At 37.6% G+C, this 16,682-nt stretch overlaps 1 protein-coding gene across 3 annotated transcripts in view; it reads right to left on the reverse strand.

Annotated features, from left to right (window-relative positions):
• Positions 1 to 16,682, reverse strand: part of LOC136246655 (serine-rich adhesin for platelets-like) — a 50,966-nt gene that overhangs the window by 12,897 nt on the left and 21,387 nt on the right. For all 3 annotated transcript variants that reach the window (XM_066038186.1, XM_066038185.1, XM_066038188.1), the window contains exons 7-11: positions 8,049 to 8,210; positions 7,715 to 7,897; positions 7,315 to 7,599; positions 3,369 to 3,434; positions 3,051 to 3,323 (exon numbers count right to left, since the gene is read on the reverse strand). In XM_066038186.1, coding sequence (XP_065894258.1) covers positions 3,051 to 3,323; positions 3,369 to 3,434; positions 7,315 to 7,599; positions 7,715 to 7,897; positions 8,049 to 8,210 — 969 coding nt within the window. The remainder of the gene's footprint in view (positions 1 to 3,050; positions 3,324 to 3,368; positions 3,435 to 7,314; positions 7,600 to 7,714; positions 7,898 to 8,048; positions 8,211 to 16,682) is intronic.

Genomic DNA, 16,682 nt, shown 5'->3' on the forward strand with positions numbered 1-16,682 from the left:
TGATATGTTTTAAGACACAACTCTCTGTGTGTCTAGGTTTCCTTTTGATACACGTGTCGCCTAAACAAAGCAACAAACCACTTTAACATTGAGTATGGTGACTCACAATGCCTTCCACTATGAGCCACCATACTCAATGTATGGTGGCTCATCCGCGGAAGGAATTATGAGTTACTTGTTGTGCCTTCCGCTTTTTATTACAAGTTTAAAAAAAATTAGGAATTTTAATTTCGATTAGGGATCATAGAAAAAAAGTAGAGAAACTAGGGAGGTTGCCTACACCTGTAGATATATTAGAACATTTAATCCCTAATTCAGTCTATACCCCAAGACCAAGATTGAAGTAGGGATTAAATGTTCACTAGCATATCTACAGGTGTAGGCAACCTTCTTGCTTCCCTACTTTTTCTATCATCCCTAATTGATCTTAAAATTCCGAATTTTCCCTTAAACATGTCTGTTAACTTTTTGTAAAATTATTACGACTAATGAACCCATGCATACCACATCAACAGAAAGGATGGCACCAGAATAAATGTTTTCGTCTGAACGGTGTGCATCCCAGCTATCAAATGCTGCTTCGAAAGTGAAGTGGCCATTATGCTTTGCTTTCAGTTATGTTCAGCCCGTTACACAGTGCTACAGACAAAAAACAGTAGAAGAAGTGCCTCTACAACAGTCCAGTTACCACAAAAATACTATGATTCACATGCCCCCCAACTATCAGTTACTGCCTTGGAAGTGAAGCCACCATTATGCTTCGTTTTCAGCTATTTTCAGCCCATTATACACAGCATTACAAATGAAGAGCAGTGTTAAAATCGTCTCTGCAATCAATCCAGTAACCACGGAAAATAAGGACGATACCCGTTTACAAATGTACTTTAGGGAAACCATGCATTACACTACCACCTTGAGTTGTCAGTGAAAAGAATGGTAAACAAAGGAGGACAGAGGCAAGTCCATACTGCGTGCATTGTACATACTGTGGTATACCAAAAGGCATATCTCGGGATGAAGCGATGTTGAACAGTGAATAAATCATTCCCATAGCCTTAGCCGTTATTGAGTTACACTTGCCTGAAGGCACCAGGCAGGCAGGTGGGCAGGTGGGTGGGAGGGCGGGCAGGCAGGCAGTAGAAAATTTCTTTGAATAATTAAAATTTAAAAAATGTAACAATTTATTGGAAGTCTTTAGAATCATACTGAAGGCACTTTTGGGCTTGCCAGGATGGAGTTGTGAAACTGGTTTTTGAGTGAAATTTTGGCTAAGAAAATCCAACTCTTCATGATCTCTAATTATACAGTACTACCATGCTGTATGATGAGTTCATAATGAAAAGTAGTGAGGGAGAAGTGTTTAACTAGGCACATTCAGGCAGAATGGCTGTGTAATGTAGAGGGTATCCTTACTTGGTAGAACAAAGGCTTTACTTAATACTTTTATTGATGATTGATAACTGTTGATAGGTGTTGATAGTAGGCACCGGCCTATTATGCCCAAAATTTTACCTATTATGCTTTTGAGCATTGCTAAAAAATTAAGCCTATTATGCTCAAAATTATGCTTTCAAAATCAAGATTATACTCTAGAACTGACTGTTTTATTAGAGTATATCAGCCTTTCCTGACTGCTCTATTAGAGTAAGTGACTGCTCTATTAGAATATCTCGATCTTATTTCTGCAAAGTGTGAATAACCAACAAAGAAACGGTTTAATAAGTTGTATTACGCGTTTTTAAATATGAAATGCACTAATAATACTATTGGCAGCGAATATTTGCTTTTTTTCAGGCGCGCGTATTGCGCATTTAATTAATTTTGAGACATCGTCCCTATTATGCTGGCATTATGCTTGATGCTTTTGGTCACCTATTATGCTTTAAATTATGCTGGCATAATCGGCCGGTGCCTAGTTGATAGTTGCTAAATAAGGTAAACTCTTTGTTATAACTACCCTCTAAGTTATACAGTGATTTTCTACATGCTACATTGGCAGTTAGACACTCTCCCTTGTTGTTGTTTTTATCATGAACTCTTGCTGGCACTTGACAGCCTTCATTTCTCACATTCAGGCTGCTTTTAGCATTTGCTTATCACATGGGTGTGGAAAGACAAACAAATAATACACAAGCAAGCAAACACATATATGTACATGCAAACACACTGGTGTTTAGAAAACAAATTCGTGAAACCAGGCGCAAGCCCACAGTTGGCCTCTTCAGCCAGCTGTAAGTACATGCCTGGTTTAAAATTATATGTAACACTTTCACACCTCAGATCAAAGGAGCCACCCAGGATACAACTGAGCAGTGATTATATAGACGTTGAGGCCAAAATCAATTATGGGGATTGATTAATACTCATGTGATTAGGATGCACGACTTGGACTTTGCTATGAAAACCACTCAAGTGGAGAGCATTTTATTATCCTTACCATCCATGAGTTGAAAAACATTGGGCTAAGGTGAGAACTAGTACTATAGCTTATTCACTGATTGCTTCCGCATGTCTTTGAATACGGACACTCCCCATCGCTACCACTTTGCATAGACTAACCACTCTACAAGCAAGCTTACCTATCTAGGCCTTTAGTAAACTCCATCATTTTCCCATAAACGATTCAATAGCACTGATTAAAACATTAAACTTATGTAACCAAAAAATTCTCCATGATATCTCTAGAATACGTCCGTTCATCGTAACCGAACGTAACCAGAACGTACTAGCTGCTGACCCATAATCAAAAATTTTAGGTATGCATATATATATATAATACATCCAGTGGCTGCACCCATATTGGTTTGGGTGATTGGTTGTCCTGTACAGGCTATCAGCCTGATAAGTGTTACATAATTAGCTGTAACATGGGGCATTCGGGCAAGGCCCTCATGCCTGTGTTACCACTATGCATGTTCTACAACTGTTATTAGTTTTTGCAACACTAGAAAGATTTTATTTTAGGAATGCATAAAGAGGTAAAAAGCATGGTCCAGAAAAAATAAGAACTTTTCAAGCAAACCTAAACTGACTGCTTTGTATGTGCTCACCAGATCTTATTTCTTTAATAAGTGTATTCAACTGTTCGGATGCACTAATACTCTCAATTTGACCACATAGATCAAGTAACTCTTCTCTACAGCTCATTCTCTCAATCAAACAATCCAAAATTATCTTATTAGCAGTAGTGGAGTTACTACTACTCAATATCATACAAATCTGATCATCGCTGATATAATTCTGTAACTTCCCAACACTCTGTTCATAGTTATCTGGCATCAATTGTAGTATCATGTGATAATGTGCCTTGAGTTGAGCGAAGCCTGGTAAACATATATAATTTAAGCTACATTGGCGATAAGAGTTACCTTCATTCATCACTATCTTCTGTGGTGGATTTCTTTCTTTACCCACAGATTTTTTATATGAAGTAGCTGCATGTTAAATAAAAGTAACATGAATGTTACGGCTGTTGCATGGTAATTTCACATAGTGCATGTGCACCCCCTTCATGTATTATTACCAAGCATACAACAATTCTCATACATACACATGTAACCAGATTTTACAACACCGATCCAAATCACACATCAGGAAAAATCAAACTAACACCACCAGTGAATAGCTACACTATCATACTAGTAGTTTTGACACTCAGTCCACTCAAAATACTTGAGGCTGGTTTCAACGGACGTCTTCTCTGGGTGATGTGTAGAGCTCGAATGGTGGTTTTAGGCCTTGTGAAGGACCTGGCTTGGCAAGAATCAGTGGGTTACGTTTGGACAGCCTGATAATGTGGGCCAGATGTTTATTCTGTGGATTTTGCTACATATCAACCACTAAGGTACCCTGTAATCTCGTCTCTGGACTCCAATTGTGGTTTGCCTCCATTTTTAGGTCTAACCCTTTACCAACCTCGCCACAACCCACCCTCCACCCCTTTGTGAGCAATCGTGATACTACTTCACTCATTTAACTGCTCAGATTATTTGGTGGGAAACTCTACAAGCAGCTACAAATACTGGAATTAGTCTGAAAGATAACAGATTGATACATCTTTATTCTAAATTTTATATGCGTACTTACTATCCTTGGGGGGTTATGACGGCTTGAATTCTTTAAAACCATTTATGTCGAAACTTATAATGTGCAATTTGGGTCGTTTTTCCAAAATCCAGTCACATATGTATTAGTATCATACAGTATGGTAGTCATACAGTATGGTAGTACTGTATATTAGGGATCATGGAGATTTGGGTTTTTTCTGGCCAAAAAAACATCTAAAAACCAGTTTCACAAACCATTCTGGCACCTTGGTTAGGTAAAACTAAGCCCAAAAGTGCCTTCAGTATGACTCTAAATGCTTCCAACAGATTGTACCAAAATTTTATTTTTTTATTCAATGTAAATTTCTACTGACTAACCTCCTGATTCCTTCAGGCAAGCATAATGGCTAAGGCTACAGGCTTGATTATTACTGTCAATGTTGCTTCATCCTAAGATGTGCCTTTGGCATACTGCAGTACATACAATGTACGCATCATGGACCTACCTTTATCCTCCTTTGTGTTCCATTCTTTTTGCTGACAGCAAAGTATAATGGCCACTTCACTTTTGAGTCAGTAATTAATAGTTGAGGCAAGCGAATTGTCCATATTTTTGCAGCGATCATGACTGGGGTGATTGCAGAGGTACTTCTTTCCTCCTAGTGTTCTTCGTTAGTAGTGCAATGCAACAGGTGGAACATGGCTGAAAGTGAAGTGTAATAGCCACTTGAGTCAGTGATTGATAGCTGGAAATTGCATTCAGATGAAAACATGAAGTTGAACTCTGGCACCATCCTTTCTTTTGGTGTGGAGCGTGTGGATTCACCAGTCATAATAATGTTACAAGAAGTATACAAGTAAAATGAAAAATTAAGAATTTTAAGGAGTTTAAGGGATCATAGTAAACATCAGGAAACAAGGGAGGTTGTCTACACCTAACTTCTGTAATGGCTACAGGGTAAACCAAGTATAGAAATAACTTGAAAATTGGTGTGTAGATAGGCTGATCATTGTAGCAGTGCCTTTTGATAGTTTGAATAGCAATAGAGTTACAATGGTGGATCTAAAATTTTCAGAGGGGGTTTCAGATTCCAGTCAACTTCAGTCTAGCAGTAAGTCAGAGACCAAAAAAAAAGTGACAACCACCATAATGGTGATTTTAAGGGTAAAAGTATAAAGTTTCGCCCAAAAAAAATTCTAATATAATACACTATGTATAACTCGTGGTGGTTTTATCACCCACATGACAAGTCATAGATGAATTAGGGGCGTGCACTATTTTTAGATGGGTTTCAGCTGAAACCATTGCAACCCCCCCCTGTATTCGCCAATGAGTTACAGTGACAAAGTTATAAAGCAAAAACTAAGCAAGTGTAAAATCGTGGGATTGAGATACTCTGATGAGCAGTCACCATGGCATTAAAAAGGTGTCACCTCACTTAATTTCTGCTTTATAAATGAAATTTCTAGTTGAAATCTGCTTATAATCAAATGTTTGTAATTTCATAGATCTACCGATAGAAGAACTAGATTGTTCTAGAACATTTTATGTATGTTCTATTAGAAATCCTCAAAAACATGCACTCTATTAGAGTATTACAGTAATATTATAATATTATCCAACATTGAATTAAATCATGCAATGAAATACATTTATAAGTCTGTCTTCAATAATCATTGTTGTACTGTATCTATATAGAAAAGAAATGTGAGTAAAAACAAACTTCAAAGTCAGCTATAGACTGGTTATGAGGCCTTATGAAAGTACAAAGAGGAGTGAAATCCACACCAAAAACAGCCGAACTGTGAAAAAATGGTGCGGCCTTAAAAAGCCTGGGTAAAAAAGTTGTGAAATCAAAGGTGGTGGCCAAGAAATGGCTGCAATGATGTTAATGCTAATAATTTTAATAATGGCTGTGTTAATTGTTAAAATTTATTAGCATTAACATCATTACAGCCATTTCTTGGCTGTCAGCTTTGATTTCACAACTTTTTTCACCCAGGCTTTTTAAGGCCACATCATTTTTTCACAGCTTGGCTGTTTTTGTGTGGATAAGGTTATTTGAACTCTGTTTCTGGTTGAATACTTCATGTTAAACAAGAAAAAACCACAATGCAGAAGACTGCTTTACTGTGTGCCTAGTGAAAGGAGATGCAAGCACTCAGGAAACATTATCATTGGCACATGCAACAAGAAATTCCACATCTCGTTTGGTATTTCATTGAGTGTAGTTGAAATGTTGTGTACTTCTGCACTTTGCCTTTTATCTTCAATTACATGCTAATCTTCTTCCTGCAAGCAAACCATACTGAGACATTAGTTTTCCACATCAACATTTCCTTAGAAGAGCATAAATATTTAGAAGCCACAAAATAATTTGTAGCACTATAACAACTGCTCGTGAAGTAACTGGATTAATAAAATGATTGCATTGACTGACATGTCCTGTAGATGATCAAGGATTTTCCCATATAGCTATGTTGAAATATCATTCTTCTTTCACTACTTTTATTGTTGAAACCCGTCCTACTTATAAGTTTTACTGTGGTAGATTTTTTCAGAAATTGTTGATTGCTGTAACTCTTGCTGACAGCAAAAGGTCTTCACAATTGTAGCCACTTTAGTATTTTAGCCTATCTTCACATATAGAAAAGGAGGTAGAACTTTTAGAGGTCCATTCATGTTGCTTATAAACCCATTAACTGCTGTTAACTTAATTATGTAAAAGACAACAAACTTTTTGCCTACTACTTAGTTGGCCTGGATCATAAAGCATAATAGGCTAAGAGTGCCATGTTAGCATATTAGGTGGATAATTAATTCCTTGAAAGTAGATTGATACTCCCTAATGCAGTAGGACAGTCAGTGGAAAGGACTCGAATGCATTGTACATAGCTCTTTAAATTGATTCTCCCTAATAAAACAGTCACTTTGTAGTGAAATACTTTAATAGAGCATTCACTAATTAAAATGTTACTAGATTAGTGTAAGAAATTTTGTTAACCTGAGAGCATAATGCAGGAGTACTGAGCAGCAAAATAGGTGAAAATGAAAGCATTTTGGGCAACATTTTAAGCATAATATAGATGTTGATGCAGTATTACTGACTGGAGAACAGTTACAACTTTGTGACCGGGCATGTCAAAACAGGGCATGTGTGCACATAAGTTTGTCTATTTTTTCAAACTTTCATGATTATGGTTTCCAGATTTTGGTCATATACTTTGCAATCATTTATAATTGTGTTACTGCTAGCAACCGCTTTACCTCCTCTCAATTCACAAGCAAGTTTTGTTAATATTCTTGAGTCAGGTAGCAGTGAAGTAATGGCTTCCAAATGATCACAGAATTCTACAATGTTAGCTGTACATTTCACTTTCTCCATCAGATAATTCAGTATAGCTTTATTAGCAATAGTGTAGTTGGGACTAGTGAGCACATCACAAATTTGATCATCAGTTAAATGATCCTGTACAACTTGTAGTGTCTTCTCATAGTCATTAGGTAGTTCCTGAACTATAACATCATACTTTGACCTCAACAGGTGAAGAGCTGAAATATGGAATATTAAAATAATTGTAGTGGTGCTGTAGATAGCCATGACATATATTATTTACATGCATCAGCAAACATACACATATACTGTAGAGCCACATAATATTATTACCTTGTGATTCATCACCAATTCCACTACCAGTGGATGATGGAGGTGATATAGACTCAGTAACACTGACTGACACATCGGTTGATACTTCTGTCACATCAGTTGATACTGGAGTTGAATTAGTGAGTAAATGATGACCATCACTTATACTACCACTAGTAGTTGTCGTGTCTGTGCTTGTGGTAGCTGTAGATGGAAAATAATAATTTTGCTATATTCAGTAAATAACACAAATTACGTACACTAATTGCATGATTAACAAATGAGCATGTCAACATAAATTTATTTTAAGTTGGTGAATCATTCCTGAACCAATTTTGTGAAAACACATCCATACCTTGCAATGAATCATCAACTCCACCATTAGTACATAACGGTGCAATAGGAGGTGATATAGACTCAGGAATAGTGAATGAAACATCAGTTGATACTGGAGTAGAATTAGTGTATAAATGATGATCATCACTACTGCTAGTTGTTGTGTCTGTCCATGTGGTAGCTGTGGATTAAAATAATGCTGCATGTATATCATGGTATTTCTTATACAATTATTACTGTTGTACTAGGCATTCCAGTATCCAAGATTTTTTAATAAAAAAATTCTCCGTATATTCCCCAATAGAACCCTGGCACAAAATAACGACTCGTGTTTAACTTGGGATTGCTCAGTCGTCCGAGCTCCAATGAGGATGAAAATCGCTGTGGGGTTTGTCCACACGCTGATAATCATGAACATCTTAGTTTTATCGTGCGCGTTACATATAAGTAAGTTTTGTGTTGTTTTGTAATCTTTTCAAGCCATGCAATGTATGTGGAATACTTTAAAACTTTTTTAAAAACGTACTGTTGGGTGGAAGGTAGTCACTGGTGCTTACTTTAAAGTGCGTAGTTACTTCGCTCGGGTTAGCGATTTTCAGCTCCAGAGAAATTTTCTGATGGCTGTGTCATCAGCTCAAAAATATAAACCACTTCAAAGTCGGAATAACAATGCCATAATTGAAACCACAACTCCACCTTAGGTATTGTTGCATCATTGTGGCACCTCCACTGTAGTTGTTTACCTTTATAAGTTGTTAACTTGATGTTTTTACTTACTTGAGATAGCCACTTGCCTATGAGTATACACCATTGCAGTGAGAAGTGTACAGTAGGTGAAACATTTGCTCACCACAAAGCATACAAAGATCGCTGAAATCCGATACAATCTGAAGTTACTCTCATTACATGTACAAACTTGCAGCTAGAAGCAACTGCAGTTTCAAGATAGTCCAGATTGCTAGATGGCTTCCTGATTCGATTGTGCCATTTTTCCCTTTGAAATGTATGGGGAACCCTGGAGAAGAATGTACCTTTTTTCAGTTTTTTAAGCACTGTGCATGCCAAAATAGCTAATTCCAGCCCAAGAAACTATATATTTCTGAGATCGGCAATCAATACTCTATCTATTGAGCATATAAAAAGCCCATTTTTCCAAAATTTAAAAATTGGGCTGGAATGCCTAGTAGTACTATCGTATAGCGGGTTATTTTCGAAACAGAAATTTTTGTACAAGAAGCAAAATCTGAATTTCGAAAGATTTTAATTTCGAAGAGTGCATATTTTGAAGTCTGAATGGATTTCAAATAAACGGAAATTCGTGTCACAAATTTATGAAGATGCGTGAATGTTTGTTGAAAACTGACTTACTGATGGAATAATCCCCATTCCTGTGCACCAGAGAGAAAACTGAGGGAGTCTTGGGTGGAGTGAACTCACTGGCACGATCACGCTCGATCATAGCTAGCTCATAGTATCCTAATCACCATAGATTCTAGAGCAGACGGCATCAATTCCCATTCTGGATCACCTGTTTTCTGGTTATTGGTACAGTAATGATGCAGTTTACCCATTATCATCAGCAATACTGGGCTAAAACTCGAGGAATACACGAACAAATCGCCGAAAGTTGGACGGTTGCTTTCACTTGTGGGAATTTATTTTCGAAAAACAACTGGACGTGGGAATTTATTTTTGAAGAGAAGGGCTTCTTCAAAATATCTGAAAATAAAAACCTTTCGAAAATTACCAGCTATACGGTATGTGATTATGTACATGATACGTGTACTTTGTGGTATAACAATGACATGTCCAAATACTCTGTATATTAGCTTATGTGTAATTTCTTAGAGAGAATTAAAAAATTAAATGACCGGATTTGCAAAAAGGGGTCTTCCACACACATCCAATTTCCCAACTTTGACAATTCATAACTTCAGATGTATTGACTTGCAATTTGGTCAGAAGTGAGCACCCATGCATACAGCTGAATTGACTGTGAAAATTTCAGATTGGTATGTTACTTGATCACAAAGTTATGGTCCAGAATTGGATGTGTGTGAAAGACCCCTTTTTGCAAATCCGGTCACTGACTAGCTCTGCCTACCTACTTGTCTACCATCAGACAATCATAACTCAATAATGGCTAAGGTTACTGGCTCACTGTTGAATGTTGTTTTAGCCTGACAGGTGCATTTTGAGTCTCATTTATTCTTGCTAACAGCACAAGGTGTCAATTTGTGATAGCTGGTGTGTGATGGCTTCCCTTTGTTTGTAATGGAATTTGTCCATTTTTTTCATAGTGATGGGTTGATTGTAGAGGCGCTTCTTGTAATCTAATCCAAAACAGCCAAACTGTGAAAAAAGTGCGGCCCTCAAAAAGGCTATGGTGAAAAAAGATGTGAAATCCAAGGTGGCGGCCAAGAAATAGCTGTGAATGGTAAAAATTTTAATAACAACAATTCAGGTGAATTTTGTGTCAAGACCAAGCGGCACCAAATTCATCTGAATTGTCGTTATTAAAATTTTTACCATTAACCTACCATCACAGCCATTTCTTGGCCGCCACCTTGGATTTCACATGTTTTTTCACCATAGCGTTTTTGAGGGCCGCACTCTTTTTTTACAGCTTGGCTGTTTTGGATTAGATTTCACTTCTTTTTCTATTTGTATCTTTAGGACTTTTTAAACCTATCTTTTTTCTTTACCACAGGAAGAAGAAAAGATGAAGCAGATGTATTTTAAATATTTCTGATTTTATCAGTAAATGTACAAATTATATATATAATACATATATTTATTACATAACTCTCCATGGTGGTTTCTTTGTAACTGAACACTCTACAAGGTGACATCTTATAGCTGCTCTCTCTACAGGGTGAATTGTTTGTAGGTGAACTCTCTACAAGGTAATTTCTTCTAGCTGATCTCTCTACAGGGTGATTTGTTTGTAGCTGAACTCTCTACAAGGTGACTTCTTCTAGCTGATCTTTCTACAGGGTGATTTGTTTGTAGCTGAACTATCTACAAGGTAACATCTTCTAGCTGATCTCTCTATAGGGTGATTTATTTGTAGCTGACCTCTCTACAAGGTAATTTCTTCTAGCTGATCTCTCTACTGGGTGATTTGTTTGTAGCTGAATTGTGTACAGGTGATTTGTTTGCAGCTGAGCTCTTCACAGAATGGTTTCTTTCTAGCTGAACTCTCTACAAGGTAACTTCTTCTAGCTGAACTCTCTACATGGTGGTTTCTTTGTAGCTGAACTCTCTACAAGGTGACTTCTTCTAGCTGATCTTTCTACAGGGTGATTTGTTTGTAGCTGAACTATCTACAAGGTAACATCTTCTAACTGATCTCTCTACAGGGTGATTTGTTTGTAGCTGAACTATCTACAAGATAACTTATTCTAGCTGATCTCTCTACAGGGAGATTTGTTTGTAGCTGAACTATCTACAAGGTAACTTCTTCTAGCTGATCTCTCTACAGGGAGATTTGTTTGTAGCTGAATTCTGTACAGGTGATTTGTTTGCAGCTGAACTCTTTACAGAATAATTTGTTTGTGGCTGAAATTTCTACAGGGTTATTTCTTTGCAGCTGAACTCTCTACATGGTGGTTTATTTGTAGCTGAACTCTCTACAAGGTAATTTCCTCTAGCTCATCTCTCTACAGGGTGATTTGTTTGTAGCTGAATTCTCTATATGGTGTTTTCTTTGTAACTGAACTCTCTACAATGTAACTTCTTCTAGCTGATCTTTCTACAGGGTTATTTGTTTGTACCTGAATTTTGTACAGGTGATTTGTTTGCAGCTGAGTTCTTTACAGATTGGTTTCTTTGTAGCTGAACTCTCTACAAGGTAACTTCTTCTAGCTGATGTCTCTACAAGGTATAGCTTATAGCTGAACTCTCTACATGGTGGTTTAGTTGTAACTAAACTCTCTACAGGTGATTTCTTCTAACTGATCTTTCTACAGGGTGATTTGTTTGTAGATGAACTCTGTACAAGGAAACTTCTTCTAGCTGATCTCTTTACAGGGAGATTTGTTTGTAGCTGAACTATCTACAAGATAACTTCTTCTAGCTGATCTCTCTACAGGGAGATTTGTTTGTAGCTGAACTCTCTACAGGTGATTTGTTTGCAGCTGAACTCTCTACATGATTGTTTCTTTGTAGCTGAACTTCCTAATACAAGGTAACTTCTTCTAGCTGAACTCTCTACATGGTGGTTTGTGTGTAGCTGAACTCTCCACAAGGTGACTTCTTCTAGCTGATCTTTCTACAGGGTGATTTGTTTGTAGATGAACTCTGTACAAGGAAACTTCTTCTAGCTGATCTCTTTACAGGGAGATTTGTTTGTAGCTGAACTATCTACAAGATAACTTCTTCTAGCTGATCTCTCTACAGGGAGATTTGTTTGTAGCTGAACTCTCTACAGGTGATTTGTTTGCAGCTGAACTCTCTACATGATGGTTTCTTTGTAGCTGAACTCCCTAATACAAGGTAACTTCTTCTAGCTGAAATCTCTACATGGTGGTTTGTGTGTAGCTGAACTCTCCACAAGGTGACTTCTTCTAGCTGATCTTTCTACAGGGTGATTTGTTTGTAGATGAACTATCTACAAGGTAACATCTTCTAGCTAATCTCTCTACAGGGAGATTTATTTGTTAACTTCTTCTAGCTGATCTCTCTACAGGGTGATTTGTTTGTAGCTGAATTCTGTATATAGGTGATTTGTTTGCAGCTGAGCTCTTTAAAGAATGGTTTCTTGGTAGTTGAATTCTCTACAAGGTAACTTCGTCTGGCTGAACTCTGTATGTGGTGGTTTGTTTGTAGCTGAACTCTCTACATGGTGGTTTCTTTGTAATGGAACTCTCTGCAAGGTAACTCCTTCTAGCTGATCTTTCTACAGGGTGATTTGATTGTAGCTGAATTCTGTACAGGTGATGTGTTTGCAGCTGAGCTGTTTACAGAATGGTTTCTTTGTAGCTGAACTCTCTACAAGGTAACTTCTTCTAGCTGAACTCTCTACGTGGTGGTTTGTTTGTAACATAACTCTCTACAAGGTGACTTCTTCTAGCTGATCTTTCTACAGGGTGGTTTGTTGTTTGTAGCTGAACTGTCTACAAGGTAACATCTTCTAGGAGCTCTCGCTACAGGGTGAATTGTTTGTAGCTGAACTCTCTATAGGGTTATCTGTTTGTAATAGAACTCTCTACAGGATAGTGTCTTTATAGCTGCTCTCTCTATGGGGCGACTTGATTCTAGCTGATCTCTCTACAGGGCGATCTGTTTGTAGCTGAGCTTTCTACAGGATGATCTGTTTGCAGCTGAACTCTTTATATGATGGTTTCTTTGTAGCTGAGCTCTGTACAAGGTAACTTCTTCTAGCTGATCTCTTCTATATAGGGTGACTTGTTTGTAGCTGAACTATCTGCAGAGTGATTTATTTGTAGTTGAACTCTCTACAAGGTGATCCTTCTAGCTGATCTCTCTACAGGACGACTTTTTCTAGCTGAACTCTCTACAGGGTGATTTGTTCATAGCTGCACTCTCTACAGGGTGATATGTTTGCAGCTGAACTCTCTACATGGTGGTTCCCTTGTAACTAAACTCTCTATAAGGTGATGACTTGTAGCTGATCTCTCTACTGGATGACTAATTGTTTCTAGCTGATCTCTCTATAGAGTTATAACTTTCTCTATAAAGTTATAACATGTTTGTATAGCTGAACTGTTTACAGAGTGGTTTTTTTTGATTGGTTGCTGAACTCTCCAGCTACACGGTGACTTGTTTGCACTATAGAGTGACTTGTTTGTAGCTGAAGTCTCTACAGAGTGACTTACTTGTAACTGAACATTGCATAAAGTAACTTGTTTGTAGCTGATCTAGATGAACTCTCTGCTGGGTAGCTATTTTGTAGCTGAACCCTTTATGCAGTGACTTGTTTGTAGCTGAATTCTCTACAGATTGACTTGTTGTCTCTACAAGGTGACTTGTTTATAGCTGAATTCTCTTCAGTGTGACTTATAATGTTCTGAATCTCTACAGCAACATATTTGTAGCTGAACTCTCTACAGGGTGACTTGCTTGTAGCTGAATTGTCTATAAGATTAACTGTTTGTAGCTGAACTCCCTACAGAATAACTTGCAATGTCATATAATTCTATAATGGAGTAAGTTATATACGTAGCTGAATGCTCCGTAGCTCTGTACTACCTCGATGAAACAAGACGATTTTTGCTGTGGACACTCCCTCCAACTTCAGTACTCCACATTCCAAATTTGAGCGAAATCGCTTCAGGCTTTTCCGAGATATGCGACTTCAAAAATTGGCTTAGTTTCTTCGGGTTTTTTTCTTCTTATTTTTCTTCTTCTTTTCGCACACTTACAAACACTGCTATAAAATGCGAACGCCTTATCCAATTGCCTTGACATTTGGCACACAGAAGGGGGGTATAAAGGCGCATCTCGGTACCAACATTGGCTGGAATACCATAAACAGGCAAAGAGGTATGAGCGATTATTCACGAAAATAACACCAATATGTAGTCACGCCTACAGGTAAACCGCGTAAGGAAAGAAGCTGAAAATCAGTGGGTGAATAGGTTAACTATTGATCCTCAAACCTTTTGTGTGGTTTGAAAGAAATAGAGGGAAGATGCAACGAAAAAACCAGCAGTGTGTAACAATTACGCAATCGAGATTAGCTAATAAAAAACGACTACTTGCCACGCCTACCAGATAAACCGCTTGGGGTAATGATTTGAAATTCGCTGTACAGATGGAGTAATCATCTTAGAAAGGCTCTTCAATGGTGCAGAAGAATCAAACTTAAAGCCACGGAGTTATAATACGAAATCCAACTTGGTGTGGCAAGTGCGAGATCGAGATACTCTAATAGAGCAGTCACCCTAATAGAGCAGTCACCCTGAAGAGAATTCAAGAGATCAGTTAGAAACAAGTAACCTGTATAGAGATCAGCTACAAACAAATCACCCTGTAGAGAGTTCAGCTACAAACAATTCACCCTGTAGAGAGTTCAGCTACAAACAATTCACCCTGTAAAGAGATCAGCTAGAAGAAGTTACTTTGTATGGAGTTCAACTACGGAAAGAGATAGTTCAGCTAGAAAAAATCACCTTGTAGAGTTCAGCTACAAAGAAACCACAATGTAGAGAGTTCAACTACAAGCAAATCGCCCTGTAGAGAGATCAGCTAGAAGAAGTTACCTTGTGGAGAGTTCAGCTACAAAGAAACCATCATGTAGAGAATTCAGCCGCAAACAAATCACCTGTAGAGAGTTCAGCTACAAACAAATCTCCCTGTAGAGAGATCAGTTAGAAGAAGTTTCCTTGTAGAGAGTTCAGCTACAAACAAATCACCCTGTAGAAAGATCAGCTATAGAAGAAATCACCTTGTAGAGAGTTCAGCTACAAAGAAACCATCATGTAGAGAGTTCAGCTACAAACAAATCGTCCTGTAAAGAGATCAGCTAGAAGAAGTTACCTTGTGGAGAGTTCAGTTACAAAGAAACTATCATGTAGAGAGTTCAGTTGCAAACAATTCACCTATAGAGAGTTCAGCTACAAACAAATCTTCCTGTAGAGAGATCAGCTAGAAGAAGTCACCTTGTAGGGAGTTCATTTACAAACAAACCACCATGTAGAGAGTTCAGCTACAAACTAGTGACTTTGTAGAGACATCAGCTAGAAGAAGTTACCTTGTAGAGAGTTCAGCTACAAACAATTCACCCTGTTCAGAGATCAGTTACAAGAAGTTTTCTTGTAGAGAGTTCAGTTACAAACAAATCACCCTGTAGATACATCAGCTAGAAGAAGTTACCTTGTAGAGAGTTCAGCTACAAAGAAACCATTCTGTAAAGAGCTCAGCTGAAAACAAATCACCTATACAGAATTCAGCTACAAACATATCACCCTGTAGAGAGATCAGCTAGAAGAAGTTACCTTGTAGATAGTTCAGCTACAAACAAATCATCCTGTAGAGAGATCTGCTAGAAGAAAGTTACCTTGTAGATAGTTCAGCTACAAACAATTCACCCTGTACAGAGCTCAGTTAGAAGAGGTTTCCTTGTAGAGAGTTCAGCTACAAAAATCACCCTGTAGAGAGATCAGCTAGAAGAAGTTACCTTGTAGATCGTTCAGCTACAAGCAATTCACCCTGTAGAGAGATCAGCTAGAAGAAGTTACCTTGTAGAGTGTTCAGTTACAAAGAAATCACCATGGAGAGTTCTGTAATAAATATATGTATTACATATATAAAATGTACATTTACTGATAAAATCAGAAATATTCAACATTTGTTTCATCTTTTTCTTCTTCCTGTGGTAAAGAAAAAAAGATAGGTTTTAAAAAAGCTTGTATACAAATACAAAATGAAGTGAAATCTAATCCAAAACAGCCAAGCTGTAAAAGAAAAAGAGTGCGGCCCCCAAAAAGGCTATGGTGAAAAAAGATGTGAAATCCAAGGTGGCGGCCAAGAAATGGCTGTGATGGTAGGTTAATGGTAAAATTTTTAATAACAACAATTCAGGTGAATTTTGGTGCCGCTTGGTCTTGGCACAAAATTCACCTGAATTGTTGTTATTAAAATTTTTACCGTTAACCTACCATCACAGCCATTTCTTGGCCGCCACCTT

This window comes from Dysidea avara, chromosome 2, assembly GCF_963678975.1.
Source record: "Dysidea avara chromosome 2, odDysAvar1.4, whole genome shotgun sequence".
Classification (NCBI taxonomy): domain Eukaryota; kingdom Metazoa; phylum Porifera; class Demospongiae; order Dictyoceratida; family Dysideidae; genus Dysidea; species Dysidea avara.